We start from the raw sequence: 22,512 nt of genomic DNA, 5'->3' as shown, positions 1-22,512 counted from the left end.
ACGGATTACGGATTTTGGACAATGTGAAATACCCTGATGGGGGTGGACGGTGGCTTTGCTGGAAGCACTCCCCTGCCCCCGGGAAGTTTTTCCCATGGCTAGAAAGAAGGCCGAGGACATTTTGCGCTTTGGGCTAAGTGCTGAGAGACTGGTGAAATGTACCTCTGTAATTGTTGAAACCGTATGATTTTTGCTGTTGTAATCTGTGTAATGTGCCTAATTTCCTTGCACAGGGATGCCGGTGGTGTAGATTGTGGGTAGTAAAGTGAGCATAGGGGTGGATTGTTGGGCAGATAAAATATATTACGCTCACTTTGTTAAAAATAGGTGCTGCCCACGCGAGGCCATCGCCCAGGTGATATTAATGTGTGTTGAGAATCTGGAGTTGCAATTTATTTCAAGGAACTGATAACCAGCAAGGTCCATTTTAAGGGAAAAGAGGGTCCTCAGACAACCTTTATTCTATAGTTTAAACTAAATGACCCATTGTCCTTGTAAGTCAAAAAGCTTCTACATTCTTCTTTCTCCCCTCCCCAAAGGAAGAACGGGACAGGAAAGCCTGACCTTTCCTTCTAAAACATCAGTATTAATTTTGCAGCTTTTTGGTACCTTACCACATAGTGACCTCTCAGGCTCAGTTACAGCTTTCCCTCCATCATTCTCTGAGGTCCAGCCCCACTGGCGTTTTACTTTTTCAAATGTGTCATTTGTATTCTATTGGGCAAATAAAATGTATTATGCTCACTTTGTAAAAGATAACGCTGCCCACGTGGAGGTGCCCAGGTGATATTAATGTGTGTTGGGGGCAGGCAGAATCGTTGTAGCCTGGGGCTTGGTTTTGGGATTAAGCCTTTCCCACCCTTTTTGATGCGGGGTGGTACAATCCTATCACACCTCAGAAGGTGACTTTGTAGTAGAGACTTCCCTATTTTGTATATTGGATTAAAGGTTTGGATTTCTACACTATAAAATAGGGGCAGAACGGGAGCTTGCTCTCTTGGTTCCTGGGATGATTAGCATGAGAGAGCAGAGGGAGCAGAGCAGAGAGCAGCGGAAAGAGGCCATGTGGCCAGGAGAAGCAGCCAAGATGGCAGAGTATTGAGTGAGAGGCCAGTTTGTACAGTTTGATGCTGGAGAAAGAAGGAGATGGGGAACTGAGGAGAATAAGGCTGGTGAGCTAGAAACCTTTGATTCTAGGAAACTCAGATAAGTCAGTGGCTTTGTGAGCACTGAATGTGAGTGGGTTTTGGAGCCCAGTGTGTGTTTTTACTTGCCCGCCGGGTGCAAGCTAGAATTAAAGACTATGGCCCACCAGTTTGTGGCTCCGTTGTTTCTTTACTGACTGTCCGAATCCAATGCGAACTTGCATGGGCCGGGCTGCTCTGATGGTGGCCATGGCTACTGGCTTTACATATTCCTATCCCCAGGCCTTTGCACATGCCATTACTCCAGCCTGAAACACTATTCCCTGTGTTTTTATTTAGTGAACTCTGACTCTTTCTCCTTATAATGTTGTATGGCCAGTAGCTACGGCCACCATCACAGCCGCTTGACCCATGCAGGTTTGCATTTAATTCGGACAGACAGTAATGAAACAACAGAGCCAAGAACTGGTGGGCCATGAGCTTTAATCCTAGCATGCACCTGGCGGGCAAGAAATACATACAGTGGGAAAACACTTCTGTAAAGCCAGAAGCCATGGCCAGGGCCACCATCAGAGCAGCCTGGCCCATGCAGGTTCGCATTGGATTCGGACAGTCGGTAAAGAAACAACGGAGCCACAAACTGGTGGGCCATAGTCTTTAATTCTAGCTTGCACCCGGCAGGCAAGTAAAAATACACACTGGGCTCCAAAACCCAGTCACATTTAGTGCTCACAAAGCCACTGACTTATCCGAGTTTCCTAGAATCAAAGGTTTCTAGCTCACCAGCCTTATTCTCCTCAGTTCCCCATCTCCTTCCTTATCCCAGATACAAACTCTACACAAACTGGCACCTCACTTAACGCTCCGCCATCTTGGCTGCTTCTCCTGGCCTACTCCACGTGGCCTCCTTCTGCTGCTCTCTGCTCATCATCCCAGGAACCAAGAGGGCAAGCTCCCCTTCTACCCCTATTTTATAGTGTAGATTCAAAACCTTTAATCCAATATACAAAATAGGGAAGTCTCTAATACAAAGTCACTTCTGAGGCATGATTGGATTGTACCGCCCCACATCAAAACGGGTGGGAAAGGCTTAATCCCAAAACCAAGCCCCAGGCTACAAGGATTCTATCTGCCCACAGAGACACACATTAATATCACCTGGGCGACGGCCTCCTCGTGGGCAGCGTAATCTTTAACAAAATGAGCATAATACATTTTGTCTGCCCAACAATTTCCCTTTCCATTCAGGGCTCCCAAAGCCACTGACTTATCTGAGTTTCCTAGAATCAGAGGTGCCTACCTCACCAGCCTTATTCACCTCTGCTCCCCATTTCCCTCTCTCTGCACAAACTCTGCATAAACAAGCTTCTCCTTCAGCACTCCACCATCTTGGCTGCTTCACCTCTCCTCCACATGGCCTTTCTCTGCTCTCTCCTCTAATGCTAATCTCAGGAACCGAGAGAGAGCAAGCTCCCAGTCTGCCCCATTTTATAGTGTAGAAATCAAAACTTTAATCCAATATACAAACAAGGAAGTCTCTGATACAAAGTCACTTAGGGTGGGAAAGGCTTAGTCTTAAAACTAAGCCTTAGGGTTACAGCCTGTCCCCCACACCCAGTGCAAACTATAAGTGAGCAACCTATATATCATATTTACAAACTTATTTGATCAACAAATGTCCATAAAAAAAAGGGGACCATGGCTATTAAGCTCATCATTAAGATCTTAAACTTAAGCCCAGGACATGGTGGAGTATAATAAACTTCAGTTATGTGAACTAATGAACACACTGCTAACATGGATGACAGGTTGGCTATAAGATCCACCATAGAAATGAGACGATTCCAGGTTGCAGTGTCCCAACCCATAACCATCTACTCCCCACAGGCTGAGCCACTCAGCCCTAACTTCAGGCTTGTTGGAATCTATGGGAGTCTTAAAAGACCAGAGTAACAGCCTTTATTGAAAGGAAGAAAGGAACCCTGCCAGGCACTTCTCTGGGGAGAAGGGCACCGGTTACAGACTAAAGGCGAATTTTATAGCATTTGGAAGAGCCTGAGGGGGTACTGAGTCAAAAGTTCTGGTATGTTCCCTTTTACAGTTTTAAGATTTCAGCTTTCTGGAATGCTCCTTCTTGGGCGGTTGATCAGCTTTCTGGAACTCTTCTGCTTCAGGGGCAATTATCCAGTAAGTAAGGGTGAGGTCAGGCAGCCAGGTGGGACAACAAAAGGGCAGTTGGAATTTCATATATCTATCATTTCTCAACTCTGTGGTATGATAAAAAAGGAAAAGAGGTGGGGGGAAGAAAAGGGTATGAGGTTCAGGATGGAGGTTTCTCTTGGGCCAGACATCTTTTGGAGCTACTTAATACTGTTATCCTTCTTGGGGGCCTCCTTTGTGAACCCCCCTGGGGTAGTTGGAGTAGGGGTTGTAAAAGCATTTGATTGTAGGTAATCCTGGAGATTTCTGTCATTCGAGCCACAGGAACTTGATAAAGAAAGAGGCAAGCATTAAAATTAGGTACAAAATTAGGATTGGTCCTATAATTGGTACTAGCATCAAGAACAAGGGGTTTTTCCACCATTGTTTGGAGTAGGGGTGTATTTATAGGGTTCCAGATTTTTCTGTTTTGCAAGGACAGGTTTCAGGGTTGGTGTGTAGGGTTAGGTAGCTTTTTCCAATTTTCTAATTGGCGAAGGTCTGCATGCAGTTCTATAAGAAACTAGTGAACAAACGTAAGAGGCAGGGTCCAAAAGTTAGAAAAAATAAATAGGAAAGTGAGTGAACCAATGAAAGCCAATGGTCTACACACCCAGTTTGTGTGAAACCACTGATTCCATGTTTATGAATTCACTGGGCTTCAGACAGAGAGACAGAGAGAGTAGGAATAAGACAGGGAAGTGGCCAGTCCCCTTGACCCTAGACCTACTTTTTTTTTTATATAAATTTTTATTAAAGTTAATGGGGTGACATCAATAAATCAGGGTACATATATTCAAAGAAAACATGTCCAGATTATCTTGTAATTCAATTATGTTGCATACCCATCACCCAAAGTCAGATTGTCCTTCGTCACCTTTTATCTAGATTTCTTTGTGCCCCTCCCCCTCTCCTCCTTCCCTCCCGCGCCCCCCAACACCCCCGGTAACCACCACACTCTTGTCCATGTCTCTTAGTCTCGTTTTTATGTCCCACTAATGTATGGAATCATGTAGTTCTTGGTTTTTTCTGATTTACTAATTTCACTCCGTATAATGTTATCAAGATCCACCATTTTGTTGTAAATGATCCAATGTCATCATTTCTTATGGCTGAGTAGTATTCCATAGTGTATATGTGCCACATCTTCTTTATCTAGTCTTCTATTGAAGGGCTTTTTGGTTGTTTCCATGTCTTGGCCACTGTGAACAATGCTGCAATGAACATGGGGCTACATGTGTCTTTATGTATCAATGTTTCTGAGTTTTGGGGGTATACACCCAGTAGAGGGATTGCTGGGTCATAAGGTAGTTCTATTTTCAGTTTTTTGAGGAACCACCATACTTTCTTCCATAATGGTTGCACTACTTTACAGTCCCACCAACAGTGAATGAGGGTTCCTTTTTCTCCACAGCCTCTCTAGCATTAGCTATTACCTGTCTTGTTGATAATAGCTAATCTAACAGGTGTGAGGTGGTATCGCATTGTAGTTTTGATTTGCATTTCTCTAATAACTAATAAAGATGAGTATCTCTTCATATATCTGTTGGCCATTTGTATTTCTTCCTGGGAGAAGTGTCTGTTCATGTCCTCTTCCCATTTTTTTATTGGATTGTTTGTTTGTTTGTTTGTTGTTGAGTTTTATAAGTTCTTTGTAAATTTTGGATATTAGGCCCTTATCTGAACTGTTGTTTGAAAATATCATTTCCAATTTACTTGGCTGTCTCTTTATTTTGTTGTCAGTTTCTCTTGCTGAGCAAAAACTTTTTAGTCTGATGTAGTCCCATTCATTTATCTTTGCCTTCACTTCTTTTGCCTGTGGAGTCAAATTCATAAAATGCTCTTTAAAACCCAGGTCCATGAGTTGAGTACCTATGTCTTCTTCTATGTACTTTATTGTTTCCGGTCTTATATTTAGGTCTTTGATGCATTTGAATTAATTTTCGTACAAGGGGACAAGCTGTAGTCGAGTTTCATTCTTTTGCATGTGGCTTTCCAGTTTTCCCAGCACCATTTGTTGAAGAGGCTTTCTTTTCTCCATTGTGTGTTGTTGGCCCCTTTATCAAAAATTATTTGACCATATATATGTGGTTTTATTTCTGGATTTTCTATTCTGTTCCATTGGTCTGAGTGTCTTATTTTTCTGCCAATACCATGCTGTTTTGATTGTCGTGGCCCTATAATATAGTTTTAAGTCAGGTATTGTAATGCCCCCAGCTTCATTCTTTTTCCTTAGGATTGCTTTGGCTAATTGGGGTTCTTTTATGGTTCTATATAAATCTGATGATTTTTGTTTCATTTCTTTAAAGAATGTCATAGGAATTGTGATGGGAATTGCATTAAATTTATATATTGCTTTGGGTAATATGGACATTTTGATTATATTTATTCTTTCTCTCCATGAACAAGGAATATTTTTCCATCTCATTGTATCTTTTTCGATTTCCCTTAACAGTGCTTTATAGTTTTTGTTATACTTTGTTATGTTTATTCCTAGGTATTTTTTGTTGTTGTTGCAATCATGAAGGGGATTATTTTTTTGAGTTTGTTTTCTAATATTTCATTGTTGGCATATAGAAACACTATGGACTTTTGTATGTTAATTTTGCATCCTGTGACCTTATTGTATTGGTTTATTGTTTCTAGTAATCTTTTTGTGGAGTCTTTGGGGTTTTCGATGTATAGGATCATATCATCTGCAAAAAGTGATACCTTTACTTCTTCTTTTCCGATATGGATGCCTTTTATTTCTTTGTCTTGTCTGATTGCTCTGGCCAGAACTTCTAGCACCACGTTAAATAAGAGTGGAGAGAGTGGACAACCCTGTCTTGTTCCTGATTTAAGGTGGAAAGTCCTCAGTTTTATGCCATTTAATATGATATTGGCTGATGGTTTATCATATATGGCCTTTATCATGTTGAGATATTTTCCTTCTGTACTCATTTTGTTGAGTGTCTTAAACATATAAAGTTGTGTTGTATTTTATCGAATGCCTTTTCTGCATCTATTGATATGATCATGTGGTTTTTGTTCTTTGTTTTGTTGATATGGTGTATTACGTTAACCGTTTTACATGTGTTGAACCATCCTTGAGATTCTGGGATGAATCCACTCGATCATGATGTATTTTTTTTAATATGTTGTTGTATTTGATTTGCCAGTATTTGTTTAGTATTTTAGCATCTGTATTCATTAGAGATATTTGGTCTGTATTTTCTATTTTTGTGCCATCCTTGCCAGGTTTTGGTATGAGGGTTATGTTGGCCTCATAAAATGTGTTTGGAAGTATTGCTTCTTCTTCAATTTTTTGGAAGACTTTCAGTAGAATAGGAACCAAGTCTTCTTTGAATGTTTGATAGAATTCACTAGTATAGCTGTCTGGGCCTGGACTTTTATTTTTGGGGAGGTTTTTAATGGTTTTTTCTATTTCTTCTCTACTAATAGGTCTGTTTAAGCTTTCTGCTTCTTCTTGAGTCAGTCTAGGAAGGTTGTATTGTTCTAGGAATTTACCCATTTCTTCTAGGTTGTTAAATTTAGTGGCATAAAGTTTTTCATAGTATTCTACAATAATTCTTTGTATATCTTTAATGTCCGTGGTGATTTCTCCTCTTTCATTTTGGATTTTGTTTATATGAGGTCTTTCTCTTTTTTCCTTGGTAAGTCTTTCCAGGAAAGACTCTATTTCATTTATTTCTGCTCTGATTTTTATTATCGAATGCCTTTTCTGCATCTATTGATATGATCATGTGGTTTTTGTTATTTGTTTTGTTGATATGGTGTATTACGTTAACCGTTTTACATATGTTGAACCATCCTTGAGATTCTGGGGTGAATCCACTTGATCATGATGTATTTTTTAATATGTTGTTGTATTTGATTTGCCAGTATTTGTTTAGTATTTTAGCTGTTTTTGGGTTGTGTTTGTTCTTCTTTTTTCAGTTCCTTAAGGTGTGAAGTTAAGTGGTTCACTTGGGCTCTCTCTTGTTTGTTCATATAGGCCTGAAGTGATATGAACTTCCCTCTTATCACTGCTTTTGCTGCATCCCATAGATTCTGATACGTCGTATTGTCATTTTCATTAGTCTGTATATATCTTTTGATCTCTGCACTTATTTCTTCTTTGACCCATTCATTTTTTAAAAGTATGTTGTTTAGTTTCCACATTTTTGTGGGGGTTTTTTCCCTCTTTTTTGCAGTTGAATTCTAGTTTCAAGGCTTTATGATCAGAAAATATGCTTGGTACAATTTCAATTTTTCTGAATTTGCTGATGTTATTTTTATGGCCCAACATATGGTCAGTTTTTGAGAATGTTCCATGTACACTAGAGAAAAATGAATACTCTGTCACTTTGGGATGAAGTGTCCTGTAGATGTCTATCATATCCAGGTGCTCTAGTGTTTCATTTAAGGACACTATATCTTTATCGATTTTCTGTTTGGATGACTGATCTAGAGCCATCAGTGGTGTATTGAGGTCTCCAAGTATGATTGTATTTTTGTCAGTTTTTGTTTTTAGGTCAATAAGTAGCTGTCTTATATATTTTGGTGCTCCTTGGTTTGGTGCATATATATTAAGGATTGTTATGTCTTCTTGATTCAGCATCCCCTTAATCATTATGTAATGACCATTTTTGTCTCTGAGTACTTTTGCTGTCTTGTAGTCAGCATTATTAGATATGAGTATTGCTATGCCTGCTTTTTTTTTTGGATGTTATTTACTTGGAATATTGTTTTCCAGCCTTTCACTTTGAATTTGTTTTTATCCTTGTTGCTTAGATGTGTTTCTTGTAGGCAGCATACAGTTGGATTTTCTTTTTTAATCCATTCTGCTACTCTGTGCCTTTTTATTGGTGAGTTTAATCCATTTACGTTTAGTGTAATTATTGACACTTGTGGATTCCCTATTGTCATTTTATAAATTGCTTTCTGTTAGTTTTGTATCTTGTTTGATTCTTCTCTTTTGTTTTTCTATCATTTGTTTTTGTTTGTATTCCATACTTCTTTCCTCTGTTGCTACCTTTTTTAAGTCATGTGCTTTTGTGGTGGTTTTTTCAAGGGTGGTTACCATTAGGTAATGAAAAGGGTACCTACTATATTCATTGTAGTACCCTATCTTGCGAGTGTCTGCACTTCATCGTCTTTTGCTACTGTTAATCTCTGTCCTCTCCCCTTTTTTTTTTGCTTTTGTTGTCACAGTTTAAATTTGGTTTTATTGTGTTCTTGGTGGAGCTGTTACTTGTGGTTTTGTTTTGTTTTGTTCTTTGGATCTGGTTAGAAAAACCCCCTTAGTATTTCTTGGAGTGGGGGTTTTCTGATGATAAATTCCCTCATCTTTTCTGTATTTGTGGATGTTTTTATTTCTCCTTCGTACTTGAAGGATAACTTTGATGGATATAGTATTCTTGGCTGAAAGTTCCTCTCTTTCAGGACTTTAAATATTGGGGTCCACTCTCTTCTAGCTTGTAGAGTTTCTGCTGAAAAATCTGATGATTATCTAATAGACCTTCCTTTATATGTTGTATTCTTCTTTTCCCTGGCTGCCTTGAGAATTTTTTCTTTGTCGTTGGTTTGTGCCATTTACATTATGATGTGCCTTGGAGTAGGTTTGTTGTGGTTAAGAAAACTCGGTGTTCTGTTTGCTTCTTGAATTTGAGGCTTTAGTTCTTTCCACAGGCTTGGGAAGTTCTCGTCTATTATTTGTTTGAATAAATTTTCCATTCCATTTTCTCTCTCTTCTCCCTCTGATATGCCTATTATTCTTATGTTATTCTTTTTGATGGAGTCAGACAATTCCTGTAGGGCTTTCTCATTTTTTTTAATTTTTGAGTCTCTCTCTTCTTCCCTTTGTTGTGCCTGAAGTTGCTTGTCTTCTATGTCACTAATCCTACCTTCTATCTGGCCTGTTCTATTAGCTAAGCTTGTTACCTCGTTTTTCAGTTCATGAATTGAGTTTTTTTCTCTGTTTGATTTGTTTTTATAGTTTCAATTTTTTTGGTAATATATTCTTTGTGTTCGTTGAGTTGTTTTCTGAGCTCCCTAAATTGCCTTTCTGTGTTTTCTTGTATATCTCTGAGTATTTTTAGGATTTTTATTTTAAATTCTCTATCATTTAGCTCCAAGGTTTCCAATATATTAAATTTTTTCTCCATAGATTTTTCCACATCTATCTGTGTTACTTCTCTTTCTTTTGTATCCATAATATTTGATTTTCTTTTTCTTAATGGCATCTGAGGGTGGTCTTGTTGATAGCACTTTACCTTCAGGGTGTGGAACTCTCGGATGCTTCAAGGATAGATTTTTCTGTCTCTGGTTGATGAACTTGTTGAAATTTTGGGGAGATTTTTCAGTCCGTGTCCTCATGGCACCATTTCTATGACATCACTCATGACCCTAGACCTACTTTTATAGAAATTCTTAAATAACAATAAGAGAAATTATTTGTACAGCTCGTTTGGTCTTTAGATTGACTGGTAGTGTACTAGGAACTGGATGAGGCTCATGGGGTGGGATTAGGTTGATATTTGGGGTGAGAAAGATTAGGGTACAGGTTTTTGTCTAATTAGTAGGGAGACACATATAGGTGTTGGTCCCACACAAGTAGAAAGCCCCTGATTGGGTGAGGCGGGGTGAGAGGTAAATAGAGAATAAAACGACAAGGGGTCAGTTTCATTTCTCTGTTTCTGAGCTCCAGATGGACAGGGTGGAGGAAAGAGTCACCCTTAGCAGCAGTGGCAGTTGTCAGGATCACGGTGTGTGGACCTGTCTACAGGAAAGTCAGTCCTTGGGTGATGTAATGCTGGAAGCATTACATACTCTTGGACAGTCTTTGAACAGGTTGCTGAGTAACCTGTAAATTCTGTAAGTACTTAGGGAAGGTTGGTTACATTTCTACACTTAGCAGCTAGAGTTTAAGTCCTAGTGACCACTGCTTCTAGCTGGAATTAGCAGCAGGTCCCAACCTACAATAGGCATGGGGCATTGAGACAAGAGGAATAAAGGAGATACTATATATTAAATAAAGCAATAAAATCAGACTGTCAATACTCACAGTAGAGATCTTCAAGGGATAAATAAAACTCAAATATTCAGGCAAGGCATAGTACAGGGGTCCCCAAACTACAGCCCGCAGGCCACATGCAGCCCCCTGAGGCCATTTATCCGGCCCTCGCAGCACTTCTGGAAGGGGCACCTCTTTCATTGGTGGTCAGTGAGAGGAGCATAGTTCCCATTGAAATACTGGTCAGTTTGTTGATTTAAATTTACTTGTTCTTTATTTTAAATATTATATTTGTTCCCGTTTTGTTTTTTACTTTAAAATAAGATATGTGCCGTGTGCATAGGGATTTGTTCATAGGTTTTTTTTTTTATAGTCTGGCCCTCCAACGGTCTGAGGGACAGTGAACTGGCCCCCTGTGTAAAAAGTTTGGGGACCCCTGACATAGTAGATGACCCTTGTGTTTATAAGAAATGTGATCAGCTTATCTGCTACTTGGAAGAAATACCTTAGGCTCATGAACGATGTCCTTGGGCCTCAGCGGCAATCCCAGCATGTTGCGCAAGGTCAGGTCTCAGGTAGCTGGAGCTGGGCTAGAAGAGACTGAAGCCTTCCTCCATGGAGCAAGGGGGCAGCTTACCTTCTCGTGTCCTTCATTCCACAGCAAAGACATGTAAACCGGTGGGGCCGGGCAGCCTCGCAGGCTTCAGTTCAATGACCTTTCCACTCTGGAGCAGGGCCCTGATGAAATTCTATGAAGCCCTTTAGGGTGCTGGAGTGTATGCCAAAGGCTGATATTTCCTGACTTCTTTGGGGCCTTACTTGTCTTTTCTGTTACTTCCTTGGCCATTATAGACCTTAAAAGCCATGCTCAGAAGATCTCACTGAAAGGCTTGAATAAAAGAGTAAAATTGGAAATCCAGTGTCTAAAGAAGCCTATTAGACTGAAGAAAGAAAGGAATTGATTTGCAGTGGTAGGTGATTGGAGATTGCAGAGGTTCTGAGTTTGATCTAGGGTGAGACCTCAGGTGGTGGGGGTTAAGGTGATGCCCAGATAGACTATGGACTAAGAGTGAAGTTGAGCCTTAGCAGAGAAGACATGATATCACTTCATAATGAGGAAGTTAAGAAGGGTGGAGGTGTGTCTCCTTGAGGCAGGCAGGGAGGAGCTGCAGAGGAGTAGGTCATCTACATATTATAAGAGAATACTAGTTTTGAGATTGCATGCTGCTAAATCCTGAGCTAGTGCCTGCCCAAACAGGTGTGGGCTGTGTTTGAACCCCTGGGGTAAGACAGTCCACATAAGTTGCTGGGCTGCATTAGTGTCCAGGTAAAGGCAAACAGAAAGTAAAAGTCAGGGTGTAGAGGAATGGTAAAGAAGGCATTCTTGAGGTCTAGGACCCTGAAGTGAGTGGTCTTTGAGAAAACGTGTGACAGTAACTTGTAGAGATTAGGGACTACTCGATGGAGGGGAATTACTGCCTCATTGATTAGGTGTAAGTCTTGTACGAGACAATAAGCCCCTGAAGGTTTTTGAACAGGAAGGGTGGGGTATTGCAGGGAGAGTCCATGGGGATGAGTAAGCCTTGATTTAAGAGGCAGATAATTATTGGTTTAAGGCCTTAGAAACAGACACAGTTATACATTAAACAAAAAATTTACATATAAATTATAAATTAAGAAATTTAAATGAACACGCTTTACTTGTTTCAGTTAAAATTATACTAGAGGTATTTTCTGACAAACAAAAAGACAAAACAGATTATTCACTCACATAGCTCAATAGACAACTCTTCTTTTTTAAGCTTTTCAAGATGGCAGGGAGTTGTCAGCATAGAGGGGAGGAAGAGAGAACGCAGATGGATGGACAGTGTGAACAGCTGGATGGAAAAAAGGACAGTCAGAATCTGCAGGAGGAGGAGGAGGTTGAGGTGCTAGTGGTGGCGCCACGTGGTTAGAGGAGTCAAAAAGATTTAGAGTTCTGAAGAGAGGGGAGAGAATGAAGGGGAGAAGGGCATAGCTGTCTCTTTATCCAGCAGGGGAGGAGAAAGAGAGAATGGTATTTGCAGGTGAATGAAAAAGAGGATTCAGCCCTGGCCAGTTGGCTCAGTGGTAGAGCGTTGGCCTGGTGTACAGGAGTCCCGGGTTCAATTCCCGGCCAGGGCACACAGGAGAAGCGCCCATCTGCTGCTCCACCCTTCCCCCTCTCCTTCCTCTCTGTCTCTCTCTTCCCCTCCCGCAGCCAGTGCTCCACTGGAGCAAAGTTGGCCCAGGCTCTGAGGATGGCTCTGTGGCCTCTGCCTCAGGTGCTAGAATGGCTCTGGTTGCAACAGAGCAACACCCCAGATGGGCAGAGCATCGCCCCCTGGTGGGCATGCTGGGTAGATCCCGGTCAGGTGTATGCGGGAGTCTGTCTGACTGCCTCCCCATTTCCAAATTCAGAAAAATACCAAAAAAAAAAAAAAAGAGGATTCAACGAAGAGAGGGGAGGGGGCATTTTGGAGGGAAGAGACTCAAGTTGAAGAGATTTGCAGAGGGACCAGAGAGGGGTCCCGAGAGAGGGGTGCCCCCGGGGGTCAGGCAGGAGGGGAAGAGAGTTGGGAGTCTGCGGAGAAGGAGAGATTGGGAGCGGAGGTTTTAGGTGAAGTTTCTTTGGCCAAAAATGGCCTGTGTGTAGAACAAGTGGTACAGAAATTAAGGACAGGAGCAAAAGGAAAAGGAAGCTTGCACGTAAGGAAGTTCAGAAGCTTTCCCAGTCCGGTGGCAAAAGTTGTCAAGGTCTCTTAGAATATTGTAATTGAATGTCCCATTTTCAGGCCAATAGGAGTCATTGTCTAGTTTATATCATGGCCAGGCAGCAAAAGAAAAGAGTAGAAGACAGCCTAACGGGGTTTGGTCAGGCGGCTTTGACTCTGAAGAGCCCAATGTGGAGATTAGAGATCTATAGAGGGCGTCCCCACCTTCAATCACAATCTCAAAGGAGAAAGCTCTCCTGGGAATGTGGAGTTGTCCTGCTTAGGGGTCGTCACCACCTAAGAAGGAGCTCAAAGAGAATGTGGAGGGATTTGGCTAAGCACTTAGACTTTTGGAATATGCTGTCCCTGGGACAGAAAAATGGCAAACCCCTCAAAATGTGAGGCTGACAGGAGAAAGCCGGCTGACGATGGATTAGGGACTTATGGGTCAAATTAAAGCCAACTGGGAGAGGGAAGGGAGAAACTCCTTACTTTTCTGATCCAGCAGGGGTTTAGGACAAGGTTAGACTGCCGGCCAATCAACCTACAATTACACGTTCAAACAGAATCAGGGACGAGCTGCCACTGCCCATTGCTTCCCTGGTTGTAAGTTTGGACGGCAAAGAGGGATCGTCCTGGCAGTTAGTACCCTGTCTCGGGTTTTGGCACCAAATGTTGGAATCCATGGGAGTTCGATAAGACCAGAGTAACAGGCTTTATTGAAAGGAAAAAAGGAACCCTGCCAGGCACTTCTCTGGGGAGAAGGGCACTGGTTACAGACTAGAGGTGAATTTTATAGCGTTTGGGAGATCCGGAGGGGGTACTGAGTCAAAAGTTCTGGTATGTTTCCTTTTACGGTTTTAGGATTTCAGCTTTCTGTAATGCTCCTTCTTGGGCGGTTGATCAGCTTTCTGGAACTCTTCTGCCTCAGGGGCGATTATCCAGTAAATAAGGGTGAGGTCAGGCAGCCAGGTGGGACAACAAAAGGGCAGTTGGAATTTCATATATCTATCAAGGCTCAGAGCCATTCCCATCTTTTGAGTAGCAGTTCACAATCCCAGATGGACATCCCAAGTGGTTTTCAATCCTGGGAGCTTTTAATAATCAGCTATGCCTGGGCCCACCCCACCCCCAAGGGTTCTGATTTAATTTCCTGAGTGCTGATTCATGCCTGGCCCTGGCCTCAGGGTGCCTCCTGCCTGCTGCAGCATCAGACACAATCACCTGTCCTTGTCTGGGTTGGGTTCATTCTCTGTATGCAATATGCATTTCCAAGATGCACAGAGGGCAAGATTGGCTATGCGGTAGAAGCAGGAAGGCTTCAAGCAGAAGGTGATATTTGAGCTCGTTCTGCAATAAAAAGGAAGAGTTCTCCAGACAAGGAAGAGGCTGGGCATTTCAGGCAAGAAGAACACTGTGAAGGATTAGGAGAGCCACCAGGAGGGTTTCTGTTTGTGTAGAAGATCATAAAGCACACTAGAAAACACTGAGTCCCAACTAATGAATGGAGAAGGGAGCCAAAGGCACTCCTCTCACCGAGGAGCATGGCGGTCTTCCCCCATGCAGAGCCTGGAGACCCACTCAGCCAAACTTCTCCAAACTCTCCAAGCGCCAAAGAGTGAGTCATCCCTGGCATTCCCCTGCCACCAGCTGGCACAGAGTTCCCAAAGGATGTAAAGAGAGAGTCTCCATGGAGTCTAGGATAGAGGAGGAGGGAAGGAGGACTCAGGAGGAAAACAGAAAAAGCCCATTTCCTCCGGGTCCAAGAAGGTTATAAGACCGCCCGTTCCTACCTCTGGGATGGGGCATGTCCCTGTTATCTCCCCTGCCATCCTCACCCTGCAGGCTACCCTGATGATACTTTGCCAGAAGAACTCGCCACCTCCTCCATCTTGTAGGTATGTCCCACCAACCCAGTAACGACACACCACCATGGGGACAGCAGCCGGTATCTGGGCCAAGACATATCAAATGCCTGTGTGCTGGGGAACAATGAGCTCAGAACTCAAAGTTGGCAGGAAATGAGCAAGCCACATATCGAGAAGTGCCAGACCAGCCTCACCAGACTTAAATGTGCTCCTGTGCACAGTGGAGCCTGGAGAGAATGAATGAGTCAAACAAGGATTTCAGCAGAGAGAAAGGACCTAGCAGGAAAAGGTTATAAAACCCTCCAGGAAACTAGAATCCTAAGACGTCATAGCTGGAAACACTGTCCCATATGACCTAAGGTCTTACGACTCAAATCGTGGTACCCAAACCAGCAGCATCGCCATCGCCTGGGAGTTTGTTAGAGATGGAAAGTCTCGGGCCCTGCGCCAGTCCTTCTGAGATAGAATCTGCATTTAACGAGAGCCTTAGGTGATCCCTGCGCACACTGAAAACTGAGAAACTGCTGCTCAGGATCTCAAATCAAGCTGCCTAGCAGAATCACTTGAGATCTTTTTTTAAGTACAGATTTCTGAGCCCCGCTGTAAATCAACAGAATAAGACTTTCTGGCCCTGTGCATGAAAATATATATATATACTTTTTAATTTAATTTTATTATTATTATTTTTTTTTTTTACAAAGCTCCACAGGTAATTCTAATGACAGAGAATTTTACAGAGTAGGCTGGCAATCAGTGATCTGGTCCATTTCTCTTAATCTAAAGATGAGAGGACTGAGGCAAGACAGCAGCAACAACAAGCTTGGTCCCTATAAAGAGACCTAAATAGGGTCTTTGCTTAAAGACAAAGGGAATTCGATTTGGAGCCAAATCTGAGCTCAAGCCCGAGCTCTGTCCCTTCAGAGCTGTTTATCTTGGGACAAGTCTCCTTCTTTCTTCGGAACCCAGTTTTCTTACCTTCAGGGAAAGATACCCTAGAATATCAGGATGACTCCTCGTGGGCAATAAGGAAACAGAGAAATTAATGGAGAATTAACTCTGTTTTCTGCGCGCACACTCACGCACTCACTCAATAAAAGCTACTTAACTGAAACTTGGGAATCCTTGTGCCCCAGTTTTTTGAAGCAACTTAAAAGCCCTGAAGTCTCATTGTTCTCATTTTACAAATAGAGAAATGGAAAGGCATTCGCAGCAGCTCCACTTCTCACTTTGTGAAGGTGAGTAATGTTTGCTTTCCATGTGGACAAACAGAAGCACACAGGGGTTTGCCACCAACTGGGTTCTAGATGCAGAATTCTGGCCTGCCAGGTGAATTCATTCGCGGAGAACAGGAAGTGGGGTGGAGCTGGAATGCCACAGGTTTCACCTCGAGGCTGTCTGCCCCCCACCAGTGACTTCACCAAGAGCCCTAGAATGTTGTATCCCTAAGGATAGAAGAAAGAATTAGGCATGGACCCAAATCCTCAATTAAGTGAGAGACAGACACTTAGAAAATTATAAAACAAAGGAGTAAGGCTATAATACAGAGCCCAGTGAGCGGGGCTCCGCCCGAAAGGCTATGGGGTTGGGTGGCTGTTCAGATAAAGCTTCCTGGAAAAAATGACCCTGAGCTGTGTCTTAAAAGGCAAGAAGGATCACTTCTGGGTGTGGGGAGGCACAAAGAGGACGAGACCCTCTGAGATGCCTGGGGCCCTGCAGTGGGGACCCTATCTTTGGTTGGAACAACCAGCTATATGTTGTACATACATATACATAAAAAACATATTATTGTTTTGTGCTTTTTCATTAATCTGTGTATTTTTCCTGCAAATTGTTTTTCAATATGTTTTATCCATATTCATACATATAAGTTGAATCCATTCCTATTTAACTCCCACGAGCCTTTAAAAACATTTAGGTTTAGCTAATGGTTGGCAAGTACAAACAGACCAGGAGTGCATGCACCCTTGTGCATGTCTCCTTGTGCACATGTGTAAGAGTTTTTATTATTATTATTATTATTCATTTTAGGGAGGAAAGAGAGAGAGAGAGAGAGACAGAGAAATACAGAAAGAGAGAGAGAAGGGGGAAGAGCAGGAAGCATCAACTCCCATATGTGCCTTGACCAGGCAAGCCCAGGGTTTCAAACCAGCGACCTCAGTGTTCCAGGTCGACACTTTAGCCATTGTGCCACCATACGTCAGGCCATATATGAGTTTTTAAAAGTTAACACCAAGAAGTGGAATTACTAAATATTATGAACTAAAAGTTTCTGCCCGCCACCCCACCCACTCACCCCCCATCATATGTTGAATCCCTAAGCCCCAGTGTGATAGTATTTGGAAGTGTGTCTTTGGGAGGTAATTGGGTTGTCATAAGGTCATGAGGGTGAGGTCCTCATGATGGGATAAGTGTCCTTATAAAAAGAGTCAGAAAGAGGGCCTTCACCTGAACCCAACCATGCTAGAATGCTGATATCAGATTTCCCAGCCTCCAGAACTGCTAGAAATGAATGTCTATTGTTTAAACCACCCAGCCTATGATGCTCTGTTCTAGCAGCCCAGGCAGACTGAGACTCTAGGGTAGGCACAGCTGGGGGTAGTAATTACCAAATTGTCCTCCAAATGTCCCAATTGACATTTCCACCAGCACAACCTCACCGACATGTGATACTGTCAAGTTTTTTCCTCCCAGCTGTGCTTTGTAGGAAGACCTTCATCATCCCCACCAGGCATGGCAGGTCCCAAACATCTAAACTTCTCATAAAAGAACAGGAAAGAACATATACTCAGCTCCAGTCCCTGGGCTGCAATACTATTGCCTCTCAGGACCCTCCAACACAGGTACTAGTACAGGGTGGGGCACAAGTAGGTTTACAGCTGTTCATATGGAAGATATTACAATAATTGATAAATAACAATACAAGAATAAACTCTTGTTTTGCATACTCACAAGGGTAAACCTACTTTTGCCCCAGCCCATGTACTTCCCACCTGACAGTGCAGAGAGCAGGCAGAGATGTGCAGTGACTTGCCTGAAGCTGCACGCCAGAGAGTGACGGAACCCTGGCTCAACACCAAGTCTGTCTGCTGCTAAGGCTCATACTCTTTTCACTGTTTCATACATTCAACTAGTAGTCATTGAGCCCTGGTTATATACCAGACCCTGGAGGTGCAAAAAAGAAATCGCTGGGCCCTTCTTAGCACACAGTACATGTTTGCTGAATGGATATTGAATCAAAGAGGTCAGAGCCCACTGGAGAAGTGGACATAAAAAAATACGTGCAAGTAAATGATGAAGGCTGACGGGGGCAAGGGCAGCAGGACACACACCAGGCAGAAGCTGGGTTTCCTTTGAGTGCATCAGGGACAGCGTTACCTCGGACACAGTGTCTGTCAAACACAAAAAGAGGAAATGGGTTCTAGGCAGAGGGAACACGTGTGAAAGCACAGGAGTGCGAGGCAACATTACATTTTCTGGAAGTTACACTACTTTTGATTGCCTTAAAGTTGCTTTCTTCCACTATTGAGGCAAGATATCTAGCTCAATTCAATTCAGTTCAATTCACTGGACCTTTGTTGTTTTTTGTTTGTTTGTTTGTTTTTATAGTTTTATCCTACTTTTTTTATTTAGAAATTAAATTCAATGGGGTGATATTGATCAATATGAGTACTACATACGTTTCAGGTAAATATGTTAATAGCATGTGAAACATTGACTGTGTTGTATGCCCATCACCTTTGTTAAAGGCCAGCTATCGCAGGCCTCGGGTGAGATGCTTTTCGTGCATTATCTCATTGAACCCTTGCAGTTTTTATCTCCTCCTAACACAGATGAGAAAACAGGCTCGAGGCTCAGAGAAGTAAAGAGTCCAGCCCAGGAAGACAGTCAAAACTTCTGTTCTTCCCACTCCTTGCTGTCTTCCATAGACAGCAGGCACTACTGCCCTCTCCTTTCCCTGGTCTTACTCCAGGAAAGAAAACCCCCCAGCAAAGATCAAGCCCCACGGGAGTGACCTTTTAGAGCAGGGGGGGGCTCTTTCTGCTTATTCCATTGTCTCTTTTCTTCCTGGGGAAATTGGAGGGGAGAATGCATATAGAATCATGGAGTTTTCAATCCTTGGCCAGACACTATCATCCCATTCATTATTCATTCACTTAACTAAGGTGACCACCTTTTTTACAATGAAAAGGAGGACAAAAATAAACTGAAGAAAACAATATTGTAAATAAAAGAAACATTCATTGTAACAATAATACACTATAATATGATAAATCCATAATAAAAACATTTGTAATATTTTATATTGTAACTATGCTTACATGCCTATTGATTTTTAATAACAATTGTAGGCCTGACCTGTGGTGGCACAGTGGATAAAGCGTCAACCTGGAAATGCTGAGGTCGCTGGTTCAAAATCATGGGCTTGCCTGGTCAAGGCACACATGGGAATTGATGCTTCCAGCTCCTCCCCCCTATCTCTCTCTCTCTCTGTCTCTCTCTCCTCTCTAAAATGAATAAATAAAATAAAAATTAAAAAAAATAATTGTAAAAAAAAAGTACTAATTTAGATACAAACACATCACATCACACGCAATGGATCGACTCTGCATCGATTGAATATGGATATTTACAGATTAGTCTTCCAATATCAAAAAGGAGAACATGTAGGAGGACACTTTTCGAAGGAGGACGGAACTTACAAAAGAAGGACTGTCCTCCCTAAAGGAGGACGATTGGTCACCTTAATTTAACAAATATTCATTGAGCACCTACTATGTGCGAGGCAATGTTCTCAGCACTGTGAATACCAAAGTGAATCAGACAAGACTCCTGCGCTTAATGAAGGTTAAATTGTGTGACCTCTCAGAGTCGGAAACAAAGGTTTCAAGAGGTTCTATGGCTAGTCCAAGGTCACACAGCAGTTTTGTCACCGTTAAATGCCTGAAACCCAAGTGTAGCTGATTTCAGAAACAAAGTACAAGTCCTCCGAGATGACCATGGCCTTTCTCTTATCTCCCTCTTGCTTTTGCCTCTCCTCAGTCTCTGTCCAGCAGGATGACTCCAGAGAACGTCACGTGGGCGAGGGTAGTCCCTGCTGAATTCATCCTCCTGGGCATCACGGATCGCCGGGACCTGCGCCTGATCCTCTTCCTGATCCTCCTGCCCGTCTACTTGGTGAGCCTGCTGGGAAATGGGGGCATGGTCCTGCTGATCCGCGTGGACGCCCGGCTCCACACGCCCATGTACTTCTTCCTGGCCAGCCTCTCCCTGCTGGACACCTGCTACTCCTCGGCCATCGGCCCCAAGATGCTAGTGGACCTGCTGCTGCCCCGCGCCACCATCTCTTACGCAGCCTGCGCCCTCCAGATGTTTGTGTTTGCCGGGCTGGCCGACGCCGAGTGTTGCCTGTTGGCGGCCATGGCCTATGACCGCTACGTGGCCATCGGACACCCTCTTCAGTACGCCACAACTATGTCGCAGCGACTCCGCCTAACCTTGCTGGGAGCATCAGGCCTGGGGGGCGCCCTGAGCGCTTTCGTCCACACGACCTTCACCTTCCGCCTGAGCTTCTGCCACTCCCGGGAGGTCAACAGCTTCTTCTGCGATATCCCTCCCCTGCTGGCCATCTCCTGCGACGACACCAGCCTCAATGAGCTCCTGCTCTTCGCCGTCTGCGGCTTCATCCAGACAGCCACGGTGCTGGCCATCGCCGTGTCATACAGCTTCATCGCGGGGGCTGTGGTCCGCATGCGCTCGGCCGAGGGCCGCCGGCGGGCCGCGTCCACCTGCGGCTCCCATCTGACCGTGGTGGCTGTGCTTTACGGGACGCTCATCTTCATGTACCTGCGTCCCAGCTCCAGCTATGCCCTGGACACTGACAAGATGGCATCTGTGTTCTACACGCTTGTCATCCCAGCTCTCAACCCGCTCATTTACAGCCTCCGCAACAGGGAGGTCAAGGAGGCCCTCGGAAGGACCTGGAGCCGGTTCTGCTGTCCGCAGCCAGGGCCCCAGTGACTGGCCTGAGGAGCCTGTGTTAGGACTCACTGTTCCCCTTGTCTCTCTGGTTAAAGGTGGGTGTTCCTCTGACTTGGGTGTGGCTTGTCGTTATTTGAGGCACTGAAAAGGGGGTGGAAAGGAAGTTCACAAGAAGGAGGCAGGAACCTGGGGTCATCTAGGGCTAGAACTAGAGCCAGAACCAAGTTCATGTTAATGCTGCTACCTAGCTGCCTCAGGTGCCTCAGTTTTCAAAAGCTCCCAAATGCATTGGCCAGGTATCTCAGTGGGTTGGAGTGCAGTTCCGATACATCAAGGTCGATCCCCAGTTGGGGCATGTACAAGAATTAACCAATGAATGTGTAAGTGGAACAGCAAATCAATGTTTCTCTTTCTCCCTTCTTCTTTCTCTCAAATCAACTTTTTAAAAATTAAAGAGTTTAAAAAAAATAATAAAATGAAACCTCTAAGATGTTACCGGTGCAGTAATCTAGGTTTATTTGCTGCTCTATTTGTAAAAGGCTGATTCCAAGAAATACCAGCAAGAGCTGGGTTGGCTGCAAGTGATTCTTGCCCTTTGAAGGCTCTTTGTGATGGGTGAGTCTTCTCCTGCACTCTTTGACCTCGAGAAAGCATCTCCAGATCCCACTCATGTCAAAGAGTGGGACCAACTCTGCCAAGACGAATGTCCCTCCCTGTAAGCCTCTGTGTAGCATCTCTCAGGGAAATGGCTGCAGGGCAGCAAAACATACACAAGCTCAGCCTAAAATCCCCACAGCTGGATTGGGATTTGGCCAAGGTTAGACTAGTTCACGCCTGTGATAGAGGTCAGGAAAGAATTCGAGTTCTAGTTAGAATAGGGTTAGAGTTAAGGTTCAGGTTATGGCTCTGACTAGGGTTGGGGTTAGGGCAGGACCAGGGTTAGGTTTAGAATTTAAAAGCAGCTGGGAACCAGCTCGATCCCCCGTCAGGGCACAGACAGGAACAGATCAGTGTTCCTGTCTCTCTCTCTCTCTCTCTCTCTCTTCTTCTCTCACTAAAATCAATAAAAATTAAAATTAAAAAAACAAAAGCAACAGGGAAATTTAGTATTGGATCAAAATTATGTCAATTTTAGGATTTGGGCTAATTTTAATTAGTAGATTTGGGATAAATTTCAGGGTCAGAGTTTAGATAAACTTGAGCTATTATCAGAACAATTTTAGGGTTATGTTAGAGTGTGGGACTAATTAGGATTGGAGTTGAGATTTGCTTTTTATTGCTAGATTAAACTTAAGTTAGAGTTTAGTTTATGTTAGAGTTCTAGTAGGTTTAAGTGGGTGCAGATAATGTTTGTGATAAGTTTAAGTCAGAGTCTAGTTATTATGACAGACACCCTAGTTCACAATTAGATGAGAGTTAGGCATCCAAACAGCATTTTAAATATCAATTGATATGTTTGGAGTCTTAATTTAAGAATTATTAAAAATTATGGATAATGGTACTATTTCTTAAAACTTAGGGTAGGAGCTGGTTACTGGTGGATCTGAGTTTCAGAGTTATGAGTATCCTTATATTGGTATGTGATCAGGCAG

At 43.1% G+C, this 22,512-nt stretch overlaps 1 protein-coding gene across 1 annotated transcript; it reads left to right on the top strand.

Moving 5' to 3' along the window:
• Window positions 1-19,996: 19,996 nt before the first annotated feature.
• Window positions 19,997-20,959, top strand: OR5C1 (olfactory receptor family 5 subfamily C member 1). Its single transcript, XM_066254634.1, has one exon. The coding sequence runs from the start codon at window positions 19,997-19,999 to the stop codon at window positions 20,957-20,959; it is 963 nt and encodes a 320-aa protein (XP_066110731.1).
• The last annotated feature ends 1,553 nt before the right edge of the window (window positions 20,960-22,512 follow it).

Source organism: Saccopteryx bilineata, chromosome 2, assembly GCF_036850765.1.
Source record: "Saccopteryx bilineata isolate mSacBil1 chromosome 2, mSacBil1_pri_phased_curated, whole genome shotgun sequence".
In the NCBI taxonomy this organism is placed as follows: Eukaryota; Metazoa; Chordata; class Mammalia; order Chiroptera; family Emballonuridae; genus Saccopteryx; species Saccopteryx bilineata.
The sequence above is the reverse complement of the archived record's forward strand: the minus strand, read 5'-3'. Positions and strand labels throughout refer to the sequence as shown.